Here is a 25,980-nt window from a genome sequence, read left to right on the forward strand (position 1 = left end):
TGCGCAGAGACAGTGACTGCCGATGCGCCAAGAGCATGATTTCCCGGATAAAGACAACGCCGAATCTTGCCATGTGCGATGTTTTAAAAAGTATTTTATTCCCAGGGAAATTTTTTCCCTTCGACACTCTAAGACGGAGTTGAATTCTGGCGTGGTCAGGGCAACTGCAAACCATCCATTGTTTTAGAGGTTGGTTTAAACTATGTTCAATGTAATCATCTCGTTTAGCAAATAAACAACCATCAAGTGATAATTCTATGGGTTTTAGGAGGGTAATCCCTTCAAAGCAGCGTTAAAATGTTCCTTACTTCAAACTTCTCTGACACCTTTGCTTAATCTATGTTGCTTCACTAAAGTTCCATAAATGTGCCACTCACACGCTTTCACAGATTTTTAAGAACATAGTAATCCATATATCCCAACGAGGGTCCCAAGCAGAGGACTCAGTGTAGGTATTTATGTGTGAGACTTCTAATTTGTCATCCACCTCCTTTCCCAGTCAAATGGTTCAACATAGCAACAGATGGGGTTTTGGACTTTTTTTTGCCGAGTTTGGGATGGTCTATATTGTGCTTTCGCAGGGAGATTTTCACTGTTATTAATCAATTCAAATGAGATGCTAGAACCACCTCTTAAAAGTTAAGTTCACCTCACCAAGCCCCACAGTTCAGAGAATGTTTTTCTCATCCTCCAGAGGAACTCTCCTTCCCTCTCCTTAAAAGGAAGCCTCTCTCCCTACAGCACCATTCCCCACAGTTTCCAAGCATTTTCTTCAGATGTTTGTACAGGAAAGAAGTGTAAGGAAGCAGTTGCCGGGTTGGGAACAAAAGCACGTAATTTATAGTTCTTCTGCACGTGTGAAGTTAGAGATCTCTGGAGATTGTAAGACCACTTTATTTTCCAGGCAAGAGTCACAACTAAGTAACAGCCTTCATTTGGTTCAAGAAAAGCAGACGGAACGGTGCTAGATGGGTTTGTTACTGAGCTTGCATTTAATGCAGAAAATCCCATTCTTAAAGGACCCAGGGCCTGAGAGCCTTCCTCCTTGCTACTCAGAAGAAAAATCAGACTCTTTGGTCGGGTCATTAACATTCAAGGTGGAATCACCTTTGCTTCATCTGGTGACTGAAGGCAAACTCTTCTAGATATCTTGACCGTGCACTTCACGCTGTGTTGGTAGTATTACCGGGAGGATCCGTTTTGTGACAGTTACGTCACGGTCCTGCTTTCGGGCAAGTTCCCCAAGGCTTCTCCAACCAGCCAGCACACAGTCCGTGTGCCGTGGCCTGGAGTCACCCTCTTGCATCCTGGTCTGCCCGCCTTAGCATTATGGCTTTCTAGCTCCTGTCTAATATAATAATTTGTTTCATGGGTTTTTTCCTCTACTGAATATAAAGGAGTTGGCAAAGAAACACGGGTATGAATTAGCTCCCCCAAACTCAGTCTTTAATCTGTTTGGCTTATTCTTTTACGGAGAAAACCAGAAACAAAGTGTCTAAAGGTTGTGCTATCTGACACCAAAATCCCTGTAGGAAGGCGTTATGGGCTGAATTGTGTCCCCTCCAAATTCACGTGTTGAAATTCTAACCCCCTAGTACCTCAATATGTGGCCTTATTTGGAGACAGGGTCTGTACAGAGGTAATCAAGTTAAATGAGGTCATTAGGGCGGGCCCTCATCCAATATGACTGGTGTCCTTACAAGAAGGGAAGATTAGGACACAGACACGCACAGAGGGAGGACCACGCTAGGACACAGAGGATGGCCATTTACACACCAAGGAGAAAGGCCCTTCTCTCAGGGCCCCCAGAAGGAACAAATTCTGCTGACACCTTGATCTCATATTTCTCGCCTCCAGAACTGTGAGACAATACATTTCTGCTGTTTCCTAGTCTATGATTCTTTGTGACGGCAACCCTTGCAAACTCACACAGGAGGTGAGAAAGTTAATTCGGCTGTCGGGATACACTGGTATTCCAAAACCACTTCTGTTATTCGAAGAGCAGAGGCTTATCTTCCCTGCGGGGAAGGTGGTGTGCCTTGGTGGTGATGGTGGTGGGGTGTGTGTGTGTGTGTGTGTGTGGAGGGGGGATGACAGTTCGCTAAACGAGGCCTCGGGCGGTTCTCCAGCCTGGCCCTGACCTAACCGCTGCATCCTGGGTAAAGCATAACGTAGCGCTGAGGTCTGTGTAGCATTACTGTCGTGTGCACAGTGTGGTTACTAGTGGCTGTAGCCGTCTTCTATTTCCCTTCACATATCTGGAAACAAAAAAATTTTTCGCGCTGACAGATCAAGCACTTCAAAACATAGTGCTTTATGCATCTTTTTCGCAGACCCTTAATATGATTTTGAACAGAGTTAAGCTCTATGGATCCGCAAACTGCATCCTAAGGTACCGTGGTCCCTCGGTATCCGAGGGGGATTGATTCCAGGACCCCTCGTGGATGCCAGAATCTGAGGATGCTCAAGTCCCTTATATAAAATGGAGTAGTATTCAAATATAACCTACTCACACCCTCCCGTATACGTTAAATCATCTCTAGATTACTTATAATACCTAATACAATGTAAATGCTATGCTAATAGTTGACAGCACGGCAAATTCAAGTTTGGCTTTTTGGAATTTTCTGGAATTTTTTTTGAATACTTTCCATCTACTGTTGGTTGACTTTGCAGATGCAGGACCAGCGTATACAAGTGGCTGACTGTCCTGATGTGCCTGTGTACGGTGTCCAGACAGAAGGCTCAGGTGAGAGCTTTTGCTGGTGCTCTGAAAGGTGAGGCCTCATCAACAAATACTCCTTAGCGACTTGCCTGCTTCATCTTTTCAGATTTTCATTGATGCAGCTGTTTTCCCCAGGGAGCACTTGGTCAGGTGCTTAATTCTTTGCTGGACGCCGTGGGCATTGAGTTTATCCTGTACGGGGTTTGTAGTAACCTTCCAGAAGCTACGTTGGCTCGGGGTTTGTAGTAACCTTCCAGAAGCTACGTTGGCTCGGTATCTGTAGAATACAATGAGCACAGCCACCACTCCGGTACACGCGATGAATTTGGGTTAGTATCAGTAGATATGAGGAAACAACTACAACTTTAGGCTGGATTTGGCTTTTCTTTTCATGTTAGTAAATAAACATTTCAAAACCAAGTCAGATCATGAAACTTCAATTTCACGCAAGAGTGTAGAGCATTTTTGGACATCCCTGGTGGTCCAGCGGTTAAGACTCTACGCTTCCACTGCAGGGGGCGAGGGTTTGATCCCTGGTCGGGGAACTAAGATCCTGCATGCCGCGTGGTGCAGACAAAAAAAAAAAAAAAAAAAAAAAGCGTGTAGAGCAGTTTTATTTTTATTTTCTTTAGTGCACCTCACTACATAACATTGGCTTATTAAAGATGTCCCGAAGTGTTTTTTTGTGGAAAAGTGGATATAACTCAAAATGGTACTTAAAAGGGATGGGAAAGCAGTGGAGAAGTGGAGCAAAGAAACACCTTTCAAGTGGGCTTTTACTAAAATTCAGGAGAGTTTTTTTAAAAATCAGGTATTGTTACTAGTGTCCCTTTAAGAACCTGTGAGGTTACTAATGGATACAGGTGATGGTGACAGCCGTAAATAAACCTCCAGTAATAAACAAATCATGTGGAGTTTTCGTAAGATTACCACCATCCCGTGCCTGTCCCAATAGGGCAAGGAACGCATGAAGGAAATGAACGTGATAGATCATATCCATCACACCGTCATGCCCACGAGCGAGACAATGTCTCAAGGAGACTCACACTGTCTCCCAATAAAAGCCAACAAGACTGCGTTAATATGGATCTTGTACTTTACAAAAAACTATTCACTTCCCTGCCTTACGTTGTGTTTTACACACACACAAACTATGGAATTAAAAAGGATTCAGTAGACATTAGGCATCTTCTCTAGGGGTTTGGAAATTGAATACTAAGAGGGCTAATCAAATGTCAAAAGTTGGAGTGGAATGAATAAAATAAGTAAAGTGAGTTGTCTAACTCAAAATTATATATGTGTGTCACCTTTGCTTTGGGTCCATATCACCACATAAATTTATAGTTTGACCCACTTAAAAATAACTCTCTTTTGCTGTTGAGATCTTTAAGGTCAAGTTCAAAAAGTGTCAGCACCACGATGATTTACCATTTTGCGTTTCTTTCCTGAATATCTTCTCTAGTGTTGTTGTGTTTCTCTCTGCTCATTCCCATTTGCACCAGAGAACTGATGGGCTGTGTGTTTAGAATATCCAGTGTCTGGTTGGAATATGACAAATATCCGCATGGTTGTCCATTTTTCACTTGGCATCAGCATGTTTGAGGTGATACACTAAATATGCTCATATGAAGTCATCTGACTTACAATATCGTTCCCCTCGAAGTAATCTGATTCTAACGTTCACATTCTGAAATACGATTTTGTTTAGCGGTGAATCAACCATTCTGTGATAAGCAATCAAGAGAATATTTTCGGGGTATAACAGAAACGATCCTGAGGGCTTTCCTAGCTGGATGGTCCTTGAGATGAATGTGGTGTAAAAATATGATACACTTCACTGCTATAGAAGCAGCTCAGAAATCTTTATGTGTATTGATGGGCTAACAGCTGCGAACACAAGATGACATCTTGTTTTTAATTTATTTTTTTGGCTGCGTTGGGTCTTCGTTGCGGTGCGTGGGCTTCTCATTGCAATGGCTTCCCTTGTTGTGGAACATGGGCTCTAGGTGCACGGGCTTCAGTAATTGTGGCAGGCAGGCTTCAGTAGTTGTGGCTTGCGGGCTCTAGAGTGCAGCCTCAGTAGTTGTGGTGCACGGGCTTAGTTGCTCTGCAGCATGTGGGATCTTCCCGGACCAGGGCCCGAACCCGTGTCCCCTGCATTGGCAGGTGGATTCTTAACCACTGCGCCACCTGGGAAGCCCCCCAAGGTGACATCTTTAAAGATTAGGACATGGAGGTATTGACTGGACAAATCTGTTTGGCAAGAGCAGCAGTGATGTATAGATAGGGGAGCCGGGTGTTGGGAGAAGTCTGTGAATACACGTATTTGAGAATAACTCACACAATTCATAAATAATCATAGTTACAATAAAGGCTCTGCCAGTGGCTTAAGGATCCAAGAAATATGACTTGATGTGAACATTTCACTTTAAGGATAGTTTAATTAATGCTGAATCATACAGTTATTCTTGTGAAAGTCCTGTACATATGACACTCAAAATTCACACCAAATGAATTTGTTCCAAGTGGGGTAATCACAATCCACACGCAATAAATAGTAACAACACGACATTTAGGAGTCCAGGCATTAGAGTACTGAAGGTAGCAATTCCTGGCCACTCTGAGGTGTTAGGTCGTGTCAAGCCCAATTCTGGACGTTCCCCGGCATTTCAACGTGAGTTTCCCGGGTTCCAGATTTCTCTGCTGGCCACTTTGCCTCTGCTGGGCCACATATGCTGAGAGCCTTGGGCCGTGGTCCCTTGCTCTTCTAAGGGTGCTGGCTGCTCAGGGAATCTCCTAAGTAAACTGTTACCAAAGAAATGATGATGAGCTGAAGCAAATCACTAAGTCCTGTTTAACAGAGAACTTTCGAAGATTCCGGAACTGAGGGCTCCGTTCTTCGGCTGGTCTTTCTGACCCTCCCTTCCTGCTACCTAAGCTTGTTGCGTCCCGCAGCTTGCTCTGGCCTTCAGGGGGCTCCTGTAGCATCCTCTCCCTCTGTGTGGATTCATGCTGAGGCTCAGAGACCTGGAGGGTCTTCCCCAAGAGCACACATCTGTGAACCCCCAGCCCAGGTTCTCATTTCTGGCTGCCAGCAGGGCACCTTGACCAAGCAGTGATCTGGAGTCAAATGGGGGGGAAATGCAAAAGTATCTGTTATATCAGAGGTCCCGTGTGAGAAGCCACGAGATCAGAGACTAGCCCAGATATCAGAGACGCTTCACAGGAGTTAATTTCCCGCCCTAGAGGAAGGGCGCCTGAATAGAGTTCTGGGCTTTCTAGGTCTGCTTACATAACTCAGAATTGTTCCTACTTTGCTAAAAACAAAGACCTGAGGCCCTTGGAGCTGGTCCTTTGTGCATTCATTTGATAATTCACCAGTTACTGAGAAGAACAAATATGAAGTCTAAATATCAAATAGATTTACCCTTCTCCCAGCATCTAAGCAGAACCCTTTTTGAGAAGCTCAGAGAGTTTAAATTACTTTGCATGAGAAAAGACCAGAGTTGAGAAGACCTCCAGAGAAAGGCAGGTGAGAGGGCAAGGAATTTGGAGCAGCTGCACCCACCCGAGAATGGAACTATCTGGGGAGAGACTCTTGCTGTGCGCTGTGATGTAAACCCCCTCACCCCCGCCACTGCCACTTCGTCAAGGAATCTTGACTAAAGACTTGCATCATTGTTCAAGGCTTTTGGAGGCAGTGTGGCTTTGAATATGCTTCTACAGAGAGCTTGATCTCAGGGTAGCCTAGCTTCGCGTGGTCCACCTTTAATGAAGCTTTTTTATTTCCTAACAAGCACTGTGTTAGGATCTAGGGATAAAAAGTGACTAAGACCCCATTTCTCCTTCACATTTGGGGTAACGGGAGAGGGGGCACCCTGGACTTTCATAATTAGCTATTTAATTAAGGTCGATTTCTCCCACCAGACTGTAGCTTTACGAAGCCAAGACCCAAATCTGTTTTGTTCACAATACCTGGCGGATAATCCATGCTCAATAATATTTGGTAAATGCAGGAGGGTTGTATTAGTGTTCTAGGGCTGCTGTAAAAAGCCCCACGAACTAGGTGGTTTAAAACAACAGGACTTTATCCTCTCACAGCTCCGGAGGCTGTCAGCAGGGTTAACTCCTGCTTGGGGGCGCAGAGGGGATTCTCCTCATCCCTCCACCCCCGGCGGCTGGCGGTGACCATCAGCCCTTGGTGTTCCTTGGATTACAGGGCAGCACTCCAGTCTCTGCTGCGGTGGCCACCTGGCTGTCCTCCTTCTTCCTCTGTCGTGTCACGTGGCATTTCCCCCTCGGCGTGTGCCTGTCCCTGTGTCTCTTCTGATAAGGACATCGGTCACAGTGGATTAAGGGCCCACCCGACTCCACTGTGACTTCATCTTAACTTACATGTGGAAAGACTCTATTTTCCATTAAGGTCACTTTCACCTCCGCCAGGAGTTAGGACGTCAATATATCTTCTTGGGGGGACAGAGCTCAACCCACGTGGTGAATAACAGTGTGTTTCTGAGATGAGTACTTGGGAGAATCATGACCTGGAGCCCAGCGTAGACAAGGATAATTTCCAAGACCCGTAGCCCATTCTCTGAGAAGTGGGCGGGGGCTGGGCTGGGAGACATCGAGGGCCTGTATCGCTCTCCGGTCCTCCCTGCAGCCCCTGCTCCTCATTCGGCCTCCCCGCCAGCCCTCACCTGCTGCCCCTGGCTCTCCCTCCCTCTGTTCGGCCCCTCTCCTCTGTTACACCCACATGCATCCCTGCCCTGGCCCTTCCTTCCTGCCTCTGCGTCTGCTTCAACTCCTCCTCCAGATGTGTGGACTCCAAGGAGGGTGACGAAGGGGCGGGGTGCGCACCCTCTCCCCAGTCCTGACGCGTGCCACGCAGGTGGTTCCAGTGGCCATGAGCAAATGTCCCCGGGTCTGGGCACCTTCCTCTGGCCTCTGCAGTCTGCCCAGGAGACGACAGCAGATACGATCGCTCACACTTATTCAGCACTTAACGTGAGCCAAAGGGTGTGCTGAACACTTTATGTGTAGCTTGTCTCCCAAGCGAAGTAACTGGCTCGAGGTTACCTCGCATGTTAGAGATAAGTTGGGACTTTAACCCGGCTTTATTTGCCACCAGCGTTTGTGTCCCCCACCTGGCGCCGCTGAGGGTGTGGTCTCCCCCTGAGTGTCTGGTTTACTGTGAGGCCCCTGCAGCTCCCAGGAAACTGGGTCAACGGTGGAGGTGGAGGGAGCACAGAGGGAGGGAGGCGGGGCACGGGGAGCAGCCACTGGAACGTGAGTGGGAGTGAAACTTGTCACTTCTGGGCTGAGGCTTTTAAGAATCAGGGACGACTTTACCACTCTCTTTCCCCTCGTCTGTCAGGAGATAGTAGAATCATGAGATGAACCAATCCAGCCCACAGGGAGCCCTTGTGTTGGGCTGTTATCTGGGTGAGAAATACATTTTGAGTGTGTTAAGCCACAGAAATGTTGGTACTTATTCTTTCCCTTAACTAACATAGGGTGTAAAACAGGGCAGAAGATCCAGGGTGATTTTAGTTCCCACGCGGCTCAGCCAGTCTGACTGTCCAACTCCTACGAGTCATGTTAAGATGCACGACAGTTTGCTGGGACAGAGGACACTCTGACACCGCTCCCCTGCGTTGGAACGTGTGTTTGCATCTAAGGTCTCTTTGCCATAATCACAGAAAGTACTGGAAAGCTCAGCGAATCTCTGGCTCAGCCTGGCCTCTGGATGCCCCCGTGGGCTGCCCGCTTGGTGGCAGGTGGCCTGGGCCTGCCTGGGCCTGCCTGGGCAGCCCTGTGCCGACCTCACGAGACCCGCGGGTGTGCCTCCGTTCAGGATTTACTGCTAACAGGGCCATAGTCTCCTCCAAACATTTCATTCAGAAATAATATCGGTCTTAGAGTAGAAATGTTCCTCTCCCCAGAACTTAGATCATCTTGGGGAAGAAGGAAATGACAAGGCACGGGGAGCAAAATATGAATTGACTAAGTATTTACCTAAAAGGGACTGAAAAGAAATCTCGAATTGACTAAATCATCAAGAATTAGCAAGGCTACATTTTCCAACATCAGTGGAAAGGAGGAGCTTCAGAGGTGGTGAAGTTTAGGTTTGGAGAAGTGCAGGTCCTACGTCTTTGCACAGACGAGAGCTCTTTACACACTCACACTTATCCTCCTGCAGACGTAGCCTCTGGGAAATGCTGGGCCAAGGCCTGGTCTCCTCTGGGGCTCCTGGAAGACCTCGACAAAGCAACCTTGGGGCAGGATTGTGCCCAGGGGTGGAGAAGGTGGCTGTTGCCAGGACGCCCCTTCGTTTGTCGAATATTCTTTGAGCACAAACTGTGTGCCAGGCGCCAGGCTTTCCAAGGTGCTGGGGAAACCCCTCCCTAGAAGGACGGCTCCTTCACCCCCTAAAGTCCTCACGTCCCTGGGCTGCACCCGCCCGAAGACTTCGGCCAGGTTGGCCGCCACGAAGGAGAGGTACCGAGCAGTAGAGAGAGGCCAGTTTGGGGGTCAAGCTGCTGGGTCCAGATCTCAGCTGGGTTTGTAACTCTGGGCAAGTTATGAACTCTTAGGGCTCCTGTTTCTTCCTTTGTAAAAGGAAGATGCTAATAATGCCTACTTCGTTGTGGGGTTGCTGCGAGGATTAAATGAGATCCTTTATTTAAAGCTCTGGAATATGTTTGCTCCAAGTCTGTCAAGTTCTGAACAACCCAGTAGACTGTAGCTACCAGAGTGGATAGAAAGGAATTTTGGCGAGAGGAAGGACAGAAGGTTTCTTCAAGGAGGACAGAAGTGTGTGGAATGGCAGCCCTCAGGGGGGAAGGCCGAAGGCCCGGGGAGGGTGGACTTGGGGCAGGAGGGTCGCAGGAAGAGGATAGAAGATGTGCACTACACTCTCTTTGCTTCTCTGGACCTGCTGCCCGGCGAGGCTCCGGTCATCGGGACAAACACTTGGCGTTTGCTGGGCCCTTAGCACGGGCTTGTGGTGCCATCTTCCCAGGAATGAACCGTTCCTCACCCGGGGGCTACTCACCCACCTTCTGGATTCCCCCTCCTGCTCCATCCATCTCCACGTTAGGTTCATCCAGAGCCAAATGCTAGAAGGGCAAATTCTGTGGTTCTTTCAGAGCGAAAAGGCACCAGAATAATTCAAAAGGTCCCAATTTCTCTCTGTGCCTTTTAAGAAAAATCCCCATTTTCTGCCTTTGGGTTTCACACTGCTACTCCCTCATTATTCTGTGTTTGGAGTAGTAAACGAACACAGAACTGCACAGCAGAGGAAATAAACCAAACAAATTACGAAGTTCCTGGCTATCGAGGAACTTGAAATCCAGCAGCATGAGTGGCATCAGTAATTCGGTGCAGAACGGGTCCAAGGTGATGAGCGGCTTTTCCTGATGAAACCCTTTGTGGGACACGTGGGGTTTCAGGAGGAGCTAAAGCAAGAAAACACGAATTGGCGTCTGTTCTGAATGAAAGGAAAAAATGCGGGGAAAGATGCAAAATTAAGACTTGATGACCGAGAAGACAGAAGACTGAAGGTCTTCTGGATTTGCATAGGAGGATTCAAGGAAACAAAACAAAATAAAATAAGGGGGGAAATGCAGTGGTGGAAGGTTTTAGTTTTCAGACGAAGATACTTGATGTTCACAGAGGTTCAGAGGCATCGTGTGTTCCGACTGGGGTCGGGGGAGCAGGTGTGCAACCAGCCAGAAAGAGCTGGTCCGGGAAGCAGAGCCTGGGCCTAGGGAGCCCGGGTAGCATCGAGGATGACAAAACTCTGCTGTCGGGAACACCTTCTTCCCTCCTGAGAGGTGAGACCGTGACCTGGGGGGCGGGAAGGACATCAGGGTGACAGAACAGGCAGGGGGCTGAGGCATGTGTTAAGACGTTCCTGCCCCCGTGGTCTTCATCATTCGAGCACCTACTGGCGCTCTCTTTCCTCAGACCAAGTGGAAGCCAGAACACGGAAAGGGGCTGCTGCCTCGCTAGGGCTTTGCTACCTTGCCTTCCACCACCGCTGTGTGTCAGAATCTCTTTCTGAAGCACTTCCTGTCACCCTCTGTGGGTAACGCATGTGCTGCAGCCCGACAGTAAGACGGTGCTGGCCAAGCGCTGATGACCGTCAACAGATGTCAATGACCAATTAGTTCTTGGGGGGTCCAGGGACCCCACCCCCAAGATTACAGGACTTTGGGCTGTAAAGAAAAGCTGAATGAAGGGAGCTGGAGGATTGTTACCCTCTGTAGAAGCCCCTCGTCCATTTACGTGAGATTTGGGAAGGGCGACCACTGAGGAAGGGCTGAGAATAAGGGAAAGGCTACTTTTCCTTCTTCCCTGTGCCCTCTGGCTCTGAGGACTCTTCTGTCCTCAAACAAAATTGCAGTGCAGTAGTCAACGCGGGCCCCAGTGGGGAAACCTAACAGGATGTATTCCTTAACTGTGGCCTCGAAATACTATCGAACAAAGTTTCTCCAAACGCCACTGCTTAAAACAGCAACCCTTTATTAGGTCTTACAAGTCTGAGGGCCTGGGCTCCAGGTGGAAAGGCTTCTGGCTGCAGTGTCTCCTGTGCTGCTCCTGGGACAGTAGACCAGCCCTGGCCTGTCCTCCTGAGGATGGCAGAATTGCAAGAGAGCCGCCACTCCCAAAACCTCTGCCTGCATGCCGTCTGCTGTCATGGCATCGCCCAGGGCGAGTGGCATGGCTGAGCCCAGCGTGGAGAGGAGGGAAGTACACCCCGCCGGGGGTGGAGGGGAATCGCATAGGGTCGGCAGTGAGGAGTCCAGAACCGCCAAAGAGGATGGTGATTCTACTGCTGTCTGTCCCGTGCGACAGAAAGAGCTCCTGTCCTTTCTCCCTAATGTGGGGACCTGGGTTTGATCAGGTGAGAGAGAGCTTCTGGAGGATGCACCTCAGAGAGGGGAGGGGGCTGGGAAGGAACACCGAGCAGAGAGGTTCCCAGAGCGGACCCCCTCCCACTGATCTCTCGTGGGGTGGGAGGGACGCCCCTGTCTCCAGGGTGTCAGTCACCCCCGGAGGCTTTCTCCACCGGCCGTGGTCTGAACAGCCTGAGCGCTTTCCGGCCGAGAGCTCAGAGGGGACCAGTGCGCTACGGTGTCACTGTTGCCTCCGGGGAGTTCTGTAACCCCTGCTGCTGCTCAGCAAGGAGCTGCCTTAGGCTGGTGAAAGAGAGTCAGCTTTTCTGCTGCAAGTCGGCCTGGACCGACCTTGACGGATGAACCAAGTCGTAGAACCAATGGCCTTTCTGTTGGTAAGCAACATAGGCTGAAGTTTAAACTCAGGAGTAAACAGCAAGACCTTGCGCACACCACCGTCTCAGAGCCTCGGGCGGCTCAAGAGGTGGCGACGCAGCCCTTCACCTGCTCCTCTGGCGGGTCAGCTCCACCAGGCCCTCTCGGTCATCCCCAAGTTCAAGTGCAGAGGTTAGAGCCAGGGTCACATCAGGTTTCACCTTGGGCCCACAGCTCAAGGGTCAGAAGCCAACAGTTCTTGACTCAGAGCTGAGAAACCAGGAATGACCTTCCCACAGTCGGAACGCCCGAGAGTCGTTGGTTAAGAAGTTTTACCGATTCTCTGACCATCGCTCCCCCTTATGTCATCTTGGGAGCCTCTTCATCAACACTATTGCCAGACAGGTGTAACTTTGAGTACAACTTCAGTGCGACTTTATTTTACCCACGACTGTTCTCCGGCGAAGTTGTGTTAATGGTTCCTGAAGGAACCCAGTACGGTGGTTGCAAAAAAGAAGCAGAGGTCTTGGAAAAAGAGAGATAAATATAGGAGGTCCCCAAACTCAGGATACGTCTGATAAACGTACAATAAGTACACAACTTGCCCTGAATTTCCAGATGTTTTAGACAATAGACAGAGTCTACTTTTTCAGACTAGTAATTGGACCTAATGCTTTAAGTTTAGAGGTGCTTCGTCGGAAAAGGATTCTGGAAGTTAAAGATGAGTACTGAGCATATTATTTGAAAATGTGTATGCGTATGTTTTTCAGAGTTGAACAATGGCTTATTTTCTTTTTTTATTAAAGTATAATCAACATATAACATTATATTAGTTTCAGGTGAACAATGAAATGATTCAATATTTTTATATATTGCAAAATGATCACCATAAGTCTAGTTAACCTCTGTCACCATATGTAGTTACACAATATATTTTCTCGTGATGAAAACTTTTAAGAGCCACTCTCTTAGCAACTTTCAAATATACAGTACAATATTATTAACTATAGTCATTAGCTCTACCTTATATCCCCATGACTAATTTATTTTATAACTGGAACTTTGTACCTTTGGCTGCCTTTCCCTGTTTCACCCAGCCTCTACCGCCCGCCTCTGGTAACCACTATCTGTTCTTTGTATCTATGAGCTTGGGTGTGTGTTTGAAGATTCCACATACAAGTGAGATTATACAGTATTTGTCTTTCTCTGTCTGACTTATTTCACTCAACACAATGCCCTCAAAGTCCATCCATGTAGTTGCAAGTGGCAAGATGTCATTTTTAATGGCTGAATAATATTCAATTGTATATATACCACATCCTTTTTACCCTTTCATCTATTGATGAATACTTAGGTTGCTTCCATATCTTGGCTACTGTAGATAATGCTGCAGTGAACATGGGGGTACATACAGCTTTTTGTGAAAATGTATATTTAAAAAAAATTAGCAAGCAAATTGTATCAAGTGAAAAAGCAAACAAACAAAACCCCTGAAATTCTTGGTCTTTAGTCTTTTCTTTTGAGGAGATCAGCAGGTTTCCTACCCTGACCTCACTAGGATGATGAAGTGGATGGAGGAGGGGAAAGTCTGAAATTCCTTCTTCACCAAAGCTGCACTTTTCTTGAGAGCTCAAAAATCATAGTGTCTCCATCATTTCCTTCTTTTGTTTGCATTTTCCAGTCGGAAGTTCTATGTTTTGGTTTTTTTTTTATTCTTTACAAAGTCAACTGATAAAATAAGGGCAAGACACCCAAGAGTAATTTTATGATTTCTCAGCCTCACCACTGGGAGAGAGATTGCCAACACTTTGATCCTGAAGAATAGGTGTGCAATGGCCTGGGCCCCTGTGACCGGCCCCGGGGTCTGACCTCTCTTCCCATTACTGAGAACTGGTCTGCACTGTCAGAGGGGAAAAAGGAAGGTCTGTTCAGTGTAATCTCTAACACGAGCCCGGAGATGCAGGTGTCTGCCCAGACTAACTCAGATATCATTTCCCTAAGGCACAGGAAGCCCTCCTCAGACTTGTTTAAAGGATAAAGACCAGGCAGAAACTCCAGCAATGATGATAAATGACTTCTCAAGGAGAACAGAGTACTAGTACACACAGACCATCCCCGCCCTCAAATCCTTCTCTTTTTTTTTTTTAAATTACTGTTTATAAATATTGTCTTTATGTATAAACTAGATTAACTTGACATCAATCATAAAAACATTTATTAGAATAAATTCTAATTCAATGACACTTCTGAGTGCACCTGATCAATTTTTTTACGGGTAGGTTGGTATCATCTAGACCCAGTATCACGGACTTTCTTCGTAAGGCTCCTCCCTCTGTGATTTCCCCCTCATTCCCGCCCTGCCCCTGCTCCTTCCACACCCTCCACACCACACCGAGGTTGTGCTCCTGTGGTGGTAAAGCGTCTTCACGGAGGATATTGGTGTCTTAACCACTTTCAGTGTATTTTGTAAGGTCCCTTAGGAGATGGTGAACCAGAGCAAAGGGGGATGGAAGGGTTTATGTTGTTCCCCTGCTTGCCTGGGAAGGGGAAAGAACGGCCAGAGGAAATGAGGTCTTTTGGAACTCCAAAATGGGAATTTGAGAACAATGCTGCCTCCTGGAAACTGTGGAGTGTCTTAAGGGAAGTTATCCTCTGTTACAGGAAGGGTGAGCGAGGCGCTGGATGTTGTGGGACCCCTGGCCAGGCTCTCAGGGCAGCTGCGGGGTCCAGCGTCCTGGGAAACAAGAGACTTCACTTGGCAAGACTCAGACTTGGACTGGACGTGGGCTTGGGGTTCACAGAAGCTCCACTCTAAGTTGTTTGTATTAAAATGTGAGCATTAAATTAGACCAAATAGTTGATTATGACTTGGCTTTTAAATTTTAAGAAGCTGAACTAAAAGCTTCTTTCCTTTCCTGTCCCTTCTCTCTCCCTCCCTTCCCCTTTCCTTCCTATCTTTCTTTCTTTAAGAGGAAGAGCTAGTAGAACTTTTGGTTCACGAGACGGGCTCTGGCTTGTACCCCGGCTCTGTCACTTTCTTGTCACGTGCTCTTAAGCAGGGTCCTTATCTCTCTCTGCTCCAATGATCTTTCCTGTAAAATGTGGCTGATAAAAAATGGCTAACTTGTAAATGTTAAAATGAGGATTATGATTTTTTTGAATCTTTGGGAATGAAACTCTTCTTTCAGAAAGAGTGTCATACAATTTCAAATTCTGCCTTTCTTATTTAAGATTCCCCTCAGATTTGATTATTTAAAAATATCTACCATTTATATACCTTTCATTAGAAAAAGGAATGAAGTGATTTGAGGACATAGGTGTCACAACTACCAAAATCTATCAAATCTAGGATATGAATTCTAGTTTCCATAACATACTTTTGAACAACTTCTTTTATCATGGACATCCTTTTATTAATCTACCCACTTGTCTGTTCACCCTTGCATCCTATCGGACCTCCAGCAGCCATACAATGAGTATTTCTAAGCTCCTGCCGTGTGTCTGACACTGAGCTTGACACTGGGCCTCTCCAACTAGAAGAGGCGGGAGATGAAAGCTCCACCGAAATCACAGCCAGAATACAAAACTTGCATTCAATAGAGGACCGACATTTTCAGTATTTTTAACATTTATACAAAATATGCCCTATACTGCCGTAACACCAAAAGCATGCACCTGAGTAGTAATAAACACTTAATATTTTAAAATATTTTTTAAATTTTATTTTTTTATAATACCCATAGCATAAAGCTTACCATCGTAACCATTTTTAAATGTGCAGTTTGCTGGCATTAACTACATGCACCTTTTTGTGTAAGCATAATCACCATCCATCTCCAGAACTTTTTCATCTTTCCCAAAGTGTAACTCTGTACCAATTAAACATTAAATCCCCATTCCTCCCTGCCCCCAGCCCCTGGTAATCACCATTTTACTTTCTGTCTCTATGGATTTGGCTACTCTAGGTGCCTCATATTAAGTAGAATTACACAGTCTTTGTCCTTTTGTGATTGGATTATTTCACTTAACATACTGTCTTTAAGATTCCTTCATGGTGCAGCCTGTGCCAACATGTCTTTCCCTTTTATGGTTGAATAATTTTCCACTGTACATATAGACCACACTTGTTTATCCACTCATCTGTCGACGGACACTTGGGTTGCTTCCATCTTTTGACTACTGCAAACAATGCTACTAGGAACACGAGTGTACGTTAAACACTTCAAATTTTGATACTAGTGATTATCTCTTCAAAACTTGATAGCAAACCAACTGCTTAATGGTAAATAACAGGTAATGAAATTTCAATTTCATAAAGGGAACTCATTTGCTCTTTCAACAAACATTCTCTATCTTGGAGTGCTGGGTGCCAGGGGCCGTGTATTGGGTGTCCGGGGTGAACCCCACAGGCTGTTCTAGAGCCTCTGGTCACCTGAGGAGGCAGGTGTTAAACACATGAACATACCGATCAGCATATAATTATTCATTGTGATCAGCGCTGTGAAGGAAGTGATGCATTGAGAGCACGTTGATGGGTGACCTGGCTCAGGTGGGTGGTCAGGGAGGGGCTTTCCAACAAGGTGACATTTGTGTTGCAGCCTGAGGGTGAGAAGCAGCCAGGCCAGCACAGAGTGGGAGGGAAGAGACTCCTGGGGGAGGACGCGGTGCAGGCAAGTTCTGGGCGAAACTCCTGAACTGATTTTCCAACTCCCCCTTTGCAATCAGTTCTGGCTGTGTTTCCGGTTGTCCAGTGTGACTCGAGTCCCTGACATTCCAGCAGCTCAGTTTTGGTTTATGAACCAAGCATAAAACTATGGCTATTGACATGCTTGAGACTTTGGAACTGCAGCATCTCAGCAGTAGATAGAAGCATGAATATCCTTCTTCTCCAGGCTGCACACAACCCAGCCCTGTTTGAGGGCTTGGGGCCCCCGGGAGTCCCTAACAAGGATCTTTGCTTCCCATATGGGAGGCAGTGATAAGCAGGGTGAGGCTCTCAGGACCCTTTGGGAAGGAAAGTATGAAGCATGACTCATATAGAGCCCTTCCTGGATGAAAAGTGCTTTGAAAAACTATACATTTTTTCCTTTTCATTTTATACTTTTGTTGACCCGTAATGGGGGAATTCTCAAATCAGGAGAGTTATTGTTGTGGAGTGGATTGCTACAGAAGAAAGCCTGGATTTCTTGGTGGCCAACATAAGGATTGGTGCTGATCAGTCCTTTAAGCAGCATTGGCAAGCATCTCAAGTCCACGTCAGCCTCCTCTGCCCTTGTGGTTGGTGTGTCGCTCCCCCGCTCAGGCCTGTGTATCAAAGCCACTTCCTCAGACCCACTTTATGGAGAAGTGAGTGCTCAGCATGTATGAGTGGTGTTGGAGGAGGTCCTTTTGTGATGTGAAGTGACTCTGGACATGCACAAACACTTATCTCTCTTAGATGACCCTGAGAGAGGGTCACGATCAAAGAACGTTTAAAAGCATTACGCTCTTTTTGTTGTTATTGCTGTTACCTGTGTTATTTTTCATTAATGTGACCCCTTAGGATACAGAAACATCTGTAGCTATATCAGTCTCAGATAGCTATATCAGTCTTGGAAACATTTCTGTTTTGGTCATTCACTTTTCTCTTGATGTCGTGCTAACTCCGTGCCCCTTGGTTGGAGGCTGGCTTGATTTGTTTGTTGAAGTATTATATTTTTTTTGTATGTTCAATGCGGTCTTTTCCAATTTTTTTGACCACAGTAAGAAATATATTTTGCTTCATCCAAAGTAACACAACTTCACAAAACAATACTTATTCTTCCTACAAGAGATAACAATTTTGGGTTGAAACCTGCAATTTGAGAAACACTGTAAAATGAGGCCATTGAGCCTTCTGTGGTTCATTTCTGGCCCACTGCGTCCAAGTTCATCCCAATAGGCTTGCAAGTTCGTTCAGTACAGGATGGTGGTTATTTTTCTCAGGACTCGGTCGATGGTGGTGTCTCCAATGGGTAATGGTTGAATTAGGTGACTTAATCTCTCAGGTTGTGAATTCCTTGTACTTCCCAGATTGGCTTGAGTCATATGAGAAAAAGCTGTTTAGATGGGTACTCTCTGTGAATTAAGATTTCCGGAGGATTTGACTTCCTCTAGTCAAAATTCCAACCAGCTTGAATCCCTTTTTTGCTTTTGATCTCTCTCATATGGACTGAGAATTCTTTCTCATATTCATCTCTCCTATTCATTCATAAACAACTTTCAGGAGAGAGGTTGGGCCTTGGCCACTTCACACGCCAAGAGCCACTGCAGTAAGGAGTACTCAACAGCCAGACAGACAGGATGACTTGACCAGTTGATGTTAACCTCCACCCTTGGCTTCCCCAGTGTGTGAGCAACGGGCTCATGAACGCAGTAAGCATGAAGGCAGAGAAGGAGGCTCTGCATGGGCCCCAAAGCATGGGCTTCCGCTCACCAAGGCTAATTTAGCAACTGTGCTGCTGGAAGTCAGATCTCTTAGCTAAGCAAAGCCGAGCTCCTTGAGCAGACCAAAAAAGGCGCTTGTGGTAAGTCTATCACAAAGGTTCCCTACCATTCTGGACGGAGCCGTGATTCACACTCACTGGGATTGATGCACATTCTGGACATGGGTTGGTCTTTTCTGCCCACAAGACCTTGGTCATTAGACTATACAAGGGCTTACCGAGAGTCCGTGACCCAGGATCATACACAACATGTCCTTAGACCAAAGGCTCGCTCTGTGGCAAAGGAGGTGTGGCAGTGGGTGCATGACCGTGAGATCATTCATTCGACCCTCTACCCCACCATTCAGAAGTTGCTAACATGACGCAATAGTGGAAGAGCCTTTTAACAAAGCATCTGGGTCACACATAGAGTGTGACCGCATGAAGTTCACACTCCGGGTGGATGAGGCACTGTTTCAGGATGTAGTAGATTTCTTAGGATGAGAGGTCAAAACCTGGCTCCAGGAAGCAGTTGTGGCTTTCTTCACCATCATTTCCAACATCATGACTGACTTGGGAAATTTGTGTTTTCCGTCCACACAGTTTTAGATACCTTGGTTCCCAGAGGTGGATGCTTCTCCAAATCACTTCCCTCCGCTGACGGGAACAGCCTTGTCAGGAAAACTTTCACTGCCCTCCAGGTTGGGGGGCCCATAGGCAATGACTCACTGATAAAAGGGTACAAAAGTCGGGATCATTTGCATCAAGGTCGGGGGGATAGCTCTGCAGTTCTGTCCCTGCCCTAGGGCTCCTTCCACCCCGCGCCATGGGTCAGGCAGAGCTGGACTTCACCCAAGACAACAGCCTTGCTCAGCTCTTTTCTCTCCCTGCCATGCTTGACTCCCTCCCTTCCTCACCAGTTTTTCCCATAAGGCGCTCCCTCAACGAATCCTGAACACCTGGATCTCTGACCAAGACTCTGATATTCTCCCTCCTTTGGTCCTTGGGCCTAGGGAGAAGGCATTCTGTTCATTATCCTATGAACAAAAATAAGAACCCTGGTGAGTGGAGCTGCTAATGGCAGAATTTTTAGAACTGAAGGGCAAAATTTATTCAAGACCACCTCTTATTTTTACTTTTTAAAATTTTTAATTTTTAAATTGAAGTATTCAGTATAATTAATTTACAGTGTTGTGTTAATTTCAAGTATACAGCAAAGTGATTCAGTTATATATATACTTTTTCAGATTCTTTTCCATTATAGGTTATTACAAGATATTGAGTATAGTTCCCTATGCTACACAGTAGGTCCCTGTTGTTTACCTATTTTATATAGAGTAATGGGTATATTTTAATCCCAAACTCCTAATTTATCTATCCTCCCCCTGACCCCAGCTATCCCCTTTGGTAACCATAAGTTTGTTTCCTATGTCTGTGAGTCTCTTTCTGTTTCATAAATAAGTTCATCTGTATCATTGCCTTAGATTCCACAAATAAGTGATATCATATGATATTTGTCTTTGTCTGACTTACTTCACTTAATATGACAATCACTAGGTCCGTCTGTGTTGCTGCAAATGGCATTATTTGATTCTTTTTCATGGCTGAATAATATTCCATTGTATGTATATTATTTTTATGTTTTTTAATGGAAGGATAATGCATGCACAGAAAAGCACATTGAAATATACAGCTTGCTGAATTTTCACAAGAACATTGCAGAAAAGGAAGAGAAAGGGTACAAGGTATCACAGACTCTTCTATAACTCAGCCCAGAAATAACCATCACACTTCCATTGTCATGTCTAGGCTAGAACTTGGGACATGGCCCACCTATAAGTGGAGGGGAGAACTGGATGTGGGTAAGATTATGAATTTCTACAGCAATGAACACAAATCTGGCAAAGTCATCTTTTTTTCCCACTGAGTTTTCTTGGGTATATCAATTTCTCTCCTTTCCTCCAGTTTTGGTGGCTAGCTCAAACCATCCTAACCCAATATAGAGAAGAGGAGAGATGTTGCCTTCATTACGTTCATTCCAATTATAAATTCTGAAGCACTTGATTGATTTGATTTTGGCTAAATATCACTAAATGATAGCAAAATCACCTTGACTACAATCTGAGGTTCAATTTGAAACAAAATGGTAGCTAATAAACATTCTACTAGGCATATCTTCTGCAACAGCTTGCAATAAATTTTGCATATGGTCAGAGGCTCTAAGGGCCCATGACTACACCAAAAGAGGTGCACAATTTAGAGAATCACTGATGACACCAGGAAGAATGTAAAAATAATTACAGACCCTTTGATATTAATGCACATTGTCATAATGACTGCCATTACTGGCTCTGGGGCCACATTCCATAATGAGCCTTTTTTGGGACTGAGTATTGCATAGAGGTGCTAGAGATACCATTTCTATTAATGAATGTGTAGTTCTAAGCTGTGACAATGGCAATACTGTATTCTTCTGTGAGCAAATTCTGCTGAATTCACAGACAGGTGACATTGTGTGGGCACTAATGTATGTGGAGCTCTCTGTTGCAATAAGTCTGCTATTATCTTTAACACAATAACACTGTGTGCCCTGGACTTATCAGTAGGTGCTGTTAGCTAAGACTGGACTTAACTCTTTGCGGTCTGATTTCAGCTGCTCCTTACAGCGCTATGGGTGATTTCCAACCTTAGAAACTCCCATTCTTGTTTTTGATTCTATTTTATTTTTTACTGTGTTCACGCTCTCCTCCTTTCCTTGTGTGTTTCTATAACGATCCCCTTTTGCATCCAAATTCTTCTTTTTTTGAAAATGCATATTTTGCCCATTGGAGGAAATTGTTGACTTCATCTTCATCCATGGAGTCTGAGGGAGATGCATTCTTGTGCTTTGCCTGCATCTCCCATCCCATTCCCCCAGCCTCCAAGGGCTCCATGTGGCAGGATCATTTCTCCCAAAATAATGCATTCTCTAAGGCACGGTGACTGCCCTGGGCAGAAAAGGGACATTAAACATCGCCACTGGTTGGACTTGGACACAGCTTGCTGGTCCCACAGAGGGGCCTGGGAGGCAGGAGAAACGCCCTGGTTCTCGGTGGCCTGATCACATGTGGCACACAAATGAGGCACTTTCCGTGCATAGAGGGGGGAACGCAGGTGCAAAGGCCCTGAGGCACTGTTGTGCTCAGTGAGCCAGAGGACCGGCAAGGGAGCTGGTGTGAGTGAGGGACAAGGTAGGGCGGCAGAGCATATCAGAGAGGAGATGGGGAGGGTGGGGTGAGGGGCTCTGCAGACAGCTGTACGAGTTTTACTCTGAGTGAGTTGAGGGTCGCTTCGGGTGCTGACCCGAGGAAGTCATCATCTGACTACTTTCATGGGTTCATTCTGATGGCTGAGATGAGAGGATGCCAAAGAGGACCAAGGAGGAGACGGAGCCCAGGTGGGGGGTTGTGACCATACTGGTGAGACGTGACATGACTCGGCCCAGACTGGCCAAGGTGGACGAGGTGAGAAACGGAGCTCAGACAGTGGTCGAACAGCCTGCACGTGATGTGGGACAGAGAGAGTGGAGACAAAGATGTGGGGTGGGATTTTTGGCCTGAAGGACAGTGAGAATGGGGGGCAAGGAGAGGGCTGGAGGGGCGGAGTGGGCAAGGCGCTGGGGGCTCCCCAGATGCCTGTCGGTCACCGCAGTGGAAGAGTAGAGTCTGGAGCCCACGAGAGGACGGTTCTCCAGAGAGAAACTTGGTGCCCATGGCACAGAGATGGCATTCGAGTCCACAGGCAGAATAAGGTTACCATTGGGGGTGGGGAGGTGCGGGTGAGACAGGAGAGAGGTCAAGGCCTGAGCTTGGGGGCCTCCAGCGTGAGGAGGCCAGGGCGCTGAGAAAGACCCGTTAGGGGGGAGACTGGGACAATGGGGTGAGCAGGTCGGTGTTTTGGGTGGTTGTGCATGACAACGAAGATAAAGCCTACAGGTGACAGCTGGTCCCGGCAAAGGGGAGGCCACTGCTGAGCCCGAGTTTGTGTAAAGAAAACCCGTCAATACACTTTAGCTGTGGCTCCGGCCCCTGCCTTAGCCTCAGGGGGGGCTTGTGGGCCCAGGTCTGGCTGACCACGGGGATCCCTTCCTCTGGCCTCGGTGACCGGTTCAGAGTGGAGCACGCGGCCCAGACTGGCCGCTTGGACGGCTCTCTGGCCATTTCCCCCGGAGCTGTCAGGACAGACGGGCCCTTCCCCTGGGGTGGCTAAGCATGGGGGTGCAAGTCCCGGCCTCTAGCAGACGTCCTGCCTGTCGGGTGGACTCCCTCCTTCTGAGATGGAGAGAGACAGGTCCCTGACAAGAGCATCTGGACCAGCTCTGGATGCAGCTCTGCCTGAAGCCCGCTGCGTCCTTGGACTCGGTGTCACTTCCCAGCCAGTAACCTCTGTTTTAAGGTCACTGGAATCGGCCTCTGTCCCTTGCATCCAAGGGGATTTCTCTGACGCCCACTCCTTGGTGGTGGGAGACAGTGTGAGGGAGGGCGTGCTGCAGAGCCCCTGGCCAGGCAGAGGCCGACCAGCCCCCGGGCAAAGACACAGACAGTCCTTGCGGGGCAGGCCTCTGAATGAAGCCTTCCTAAGCAACCCCTGGATTCAGAACTGCTCTCAGCTGCCTGGAGTTGCATGGTGGAGGCCGGGCTGGGCAGGACCAGACAAGGTCACCTCCCCCCTCCTCCTGTGGCAGCCTCTGACGCAGGTCTGAAATCTGGGGCAGGTAGGGTTGCAAACAGAGAAGCTGGGTGAGGGCATCGGGTTCCACCTGTGACCCAGGAGGCGGCGTCCTGCGGGGCACAGGGCTCGTACTGGTACTGGGAGTTCCCTGGGAGATTACGAAAGCCACGAGGGGAACTGCCACGGGCTTGGGGGCGGACAGGGCCAGCATCTGGGGAATGCAGATGAAGTAATGGGAGACCAGGGCACGGGAAGCAGTTGCTAAAACAAACTAATTCTGCTGGCTGAGGTTTCTCTGGCTTGGAACTGTTTTTAAAGGGCCAGCCACACACACATTGTAGCGTCTTAAAGACACTGGGAGCAGAGTGTAATCCATGGGTGCTGGCTTTCAGCTCTGAAGACCCAGTGCGTCTTCTCCATGTTTTTACGCTTCTTCCAGGTCTTGGTGCAGATGGGTTGTTCAGTCCGTCTCATCGCTCTTCCCTAGGAGGGCGGATGCATGAGTCAGCCCTGGGAGAGCCCTGATCTTCTCCTCTGCACCCTGACCAGGCAAATGGTGCTCCAGTGATAATCCCCGGTTACCTAGACTGAAGTCAGGACTTGGGAGAGCCCTGCGGTATCTGTGCACCCAAGGTCTCGGTCTAAGTCCTGTGCATCTAAAATCATTGCCTCCTTGCTTGCTCCTATTTCAGGATTTCTTATGTCCTTGGAGAAGACTTATCTTTCACACCAACCCTTTCATCATCTAACGATGTTGAGCCTTCCTTCCTAAAGTAATAGTATACTTTGCTCCCATCGTGGAATATGAAGGAGACCGACTCAACAAACCTCATTAAACGTAGTGCCACCCATTTGGAATCTGCAGCGTTTGACAGATGCTGAAATGAAATCTACTTGTTGCTCAGATAGTGCACGTTACCAGACTAAACACATTTGCAGGAAGGGTGAATTTAGAGTGTTTAAGAGGAAAACTGTCTCAAACCACCTCAAGCACTTTAAACCATCATATTGCACTCAAACAATGGATGCCAGGTCCACATAAATCGTCTGGATTCACACAAGCAGGTTTTTGAGGATTTCTGGAGGCTGCGGGCTTTCAGCCTACTGTTTATTTTCTGCAATAAAACTACCTAAATACCCTATCATTCACCCTGATCGCTAATTTCCTTTGACCGTCTCCCACAATCGGTCTGAAAAAGAATGTTTTACTTTAAGACTTTACCCTCCAATAAGGTATATATATATATATATATATATATATATATATATATTCTTGGTGCCATAATTGGATGCTGCTTTCTAAACCAGATAAAGAAAATGTTTTCCAAAAAGTCTTTCCACACTTCCTGTAGTTGGGACGTGAAGTGCAGGAGAGGAAAGTCCTGAGGTTCAGAAATCCATAGGTCTTTTTTTTTCTGGAAGAGTGGTTTTTATTGTCCCAGGTCTGGTGCTTTTAGGTTCCCATCCTGATCCTGGGAAGGTGGGCAGAACCTGGCCTTTGGTGTGTGGGTTAAGGAAGTGCCAGCTGCTGTAACAGAAAAGTCCCCGCATGGTAGCTGCCTTACGTGCCGCAAGCCTGTGTCCTGATCTCAGGACGGTCCAAGGCTGACACTTCCGGTCGGGCAGCTCTCCTCCACGAGGCGACTGGAAGAAGTGGCTCCTCTCCTCTGTGACTCCACCGGGTTCAGTGTGTGGCTCTCAAGACAGTTCCCAGAGTCCGATCGTTCCAGTGGCTGGAAGAGAAGAGCACATGGAGGGTCACAGGTGACTTGTGATCCAGACCTGGGATTGGGGTGGATCAATTCTGCTCCTTTTCAACTGATCAGAGCAGGAGGGATGCTGGACCAGGGCCACATCACCCTGCGAAGAGGCTGGGGAGTGCAGTTTAGCTGTGTGCCAGCCTGAACATGTAATAACGCTGTCTGCCTTCTGTGGCCACAGTCAAGAAGTTTTTGACTCTGGCAGTGGCCAGACTCTCCCTCCAAAGGATGTGGAACACTTGCTAGGGTGGACCTCAAGAGAGGGCATTAAATTAATTTCCTTTGTTTGCTACTGAGTTTTGCTTATCTCATAGCCTTCTAGATTGGAATTAAACATCTTAAAATCTCGGTCTATAATAACATAGAAAAAAAAAACAGCAAAAACGGAGAGAGTCTACAGAAAAAGAAGTCTACCTGACCTTGTTTTTTTTGTAAATCGTCTGAAAATTAGAGGCTCTGCATCAACACGGTCTGAGGCAGACAAGATGGAGATCTCTCTCTCGCTCTCTCTGTCTCTACCTCTGTCTGTGAGATCTGGGTATCATTTATCACTGAGTACCTGTTTCAGGACGTCAAGCCTTGCCCAGACCCCCAGCTTCTTTACTTCCACAGGTGAGTCAACTCCCACCTTCGGGCAGGTGTGGGAAAAGTTCTCCAGCCTATCACGTAGTAGCTGTGAAGTTTGGGCAACTTATTTAACCTCCTTAGGTTAAATTATTCTGTAAATTATTTTCCTCGGTCCCTTATTCTGTGAAGATGGGGTTAATAGTTCCCACCTCATGGGACGCTGTAAGGGTTATGGCAGATATTGAAGGAGAAATCACCTACCCCAGTGCCTGCCGTCCTGGACAATCCATCACCACCAGCTTCCTTCCTGCCTGTCTCACGCGGGGAGAGGTAAACCACCGGTGCCTTTGTCAGGATGGTGGAGCGCCTCTCCTTCCCCACCCTCCACGCCTCCCCAAGACCTAATGGCAGCAAGAGTTCTTTCCATTCAGGCAGAAATCAGAGGGTCTGAGGGCGAGGAGGGAGTAGGAGCCAGACAGACAAAGGCGCAATTACCCCCA

At 47.2% G+C, this 25,980-nt stretch overlaps 1 protein-coding gene across 1 annotated transcript in view; it reads left to right on the forward strand.

The window, feature by feature from the left end:
* LOC309646914 (uncharacterized protein) overlaps positions 1 to 25,980 on the forward strand; it is a 172,964-nt gene that overhangs the window by 57,154 nt on the left and 89,830 nt on the right. Inside the window, exon 5 of the mRNA XM_082433758.1 lies at positions 2,677 to 2,777. Within this exon, the coding sequence (XP_082289884.1) occupies positions 2,677 to 2,777 (101 nt within the window). The remainder of the gene's footprint in view (positions 1 to 2,676; positions 2,778 to 25,980) is intronic.

Source organism: Balaenoptera physalus, assembly GCF_965194825.1.
Source record: "Balaenoptera physalus genome assembly, chromosome: 17".
NCBI classification, from domain to species: domain Eukaryota; kingdom Metazoa; phylum Chordata; class Mammalia; order Artiodactyla; family Balaenopteridae; genus Balaenoptera; species Balaenoptera physalus.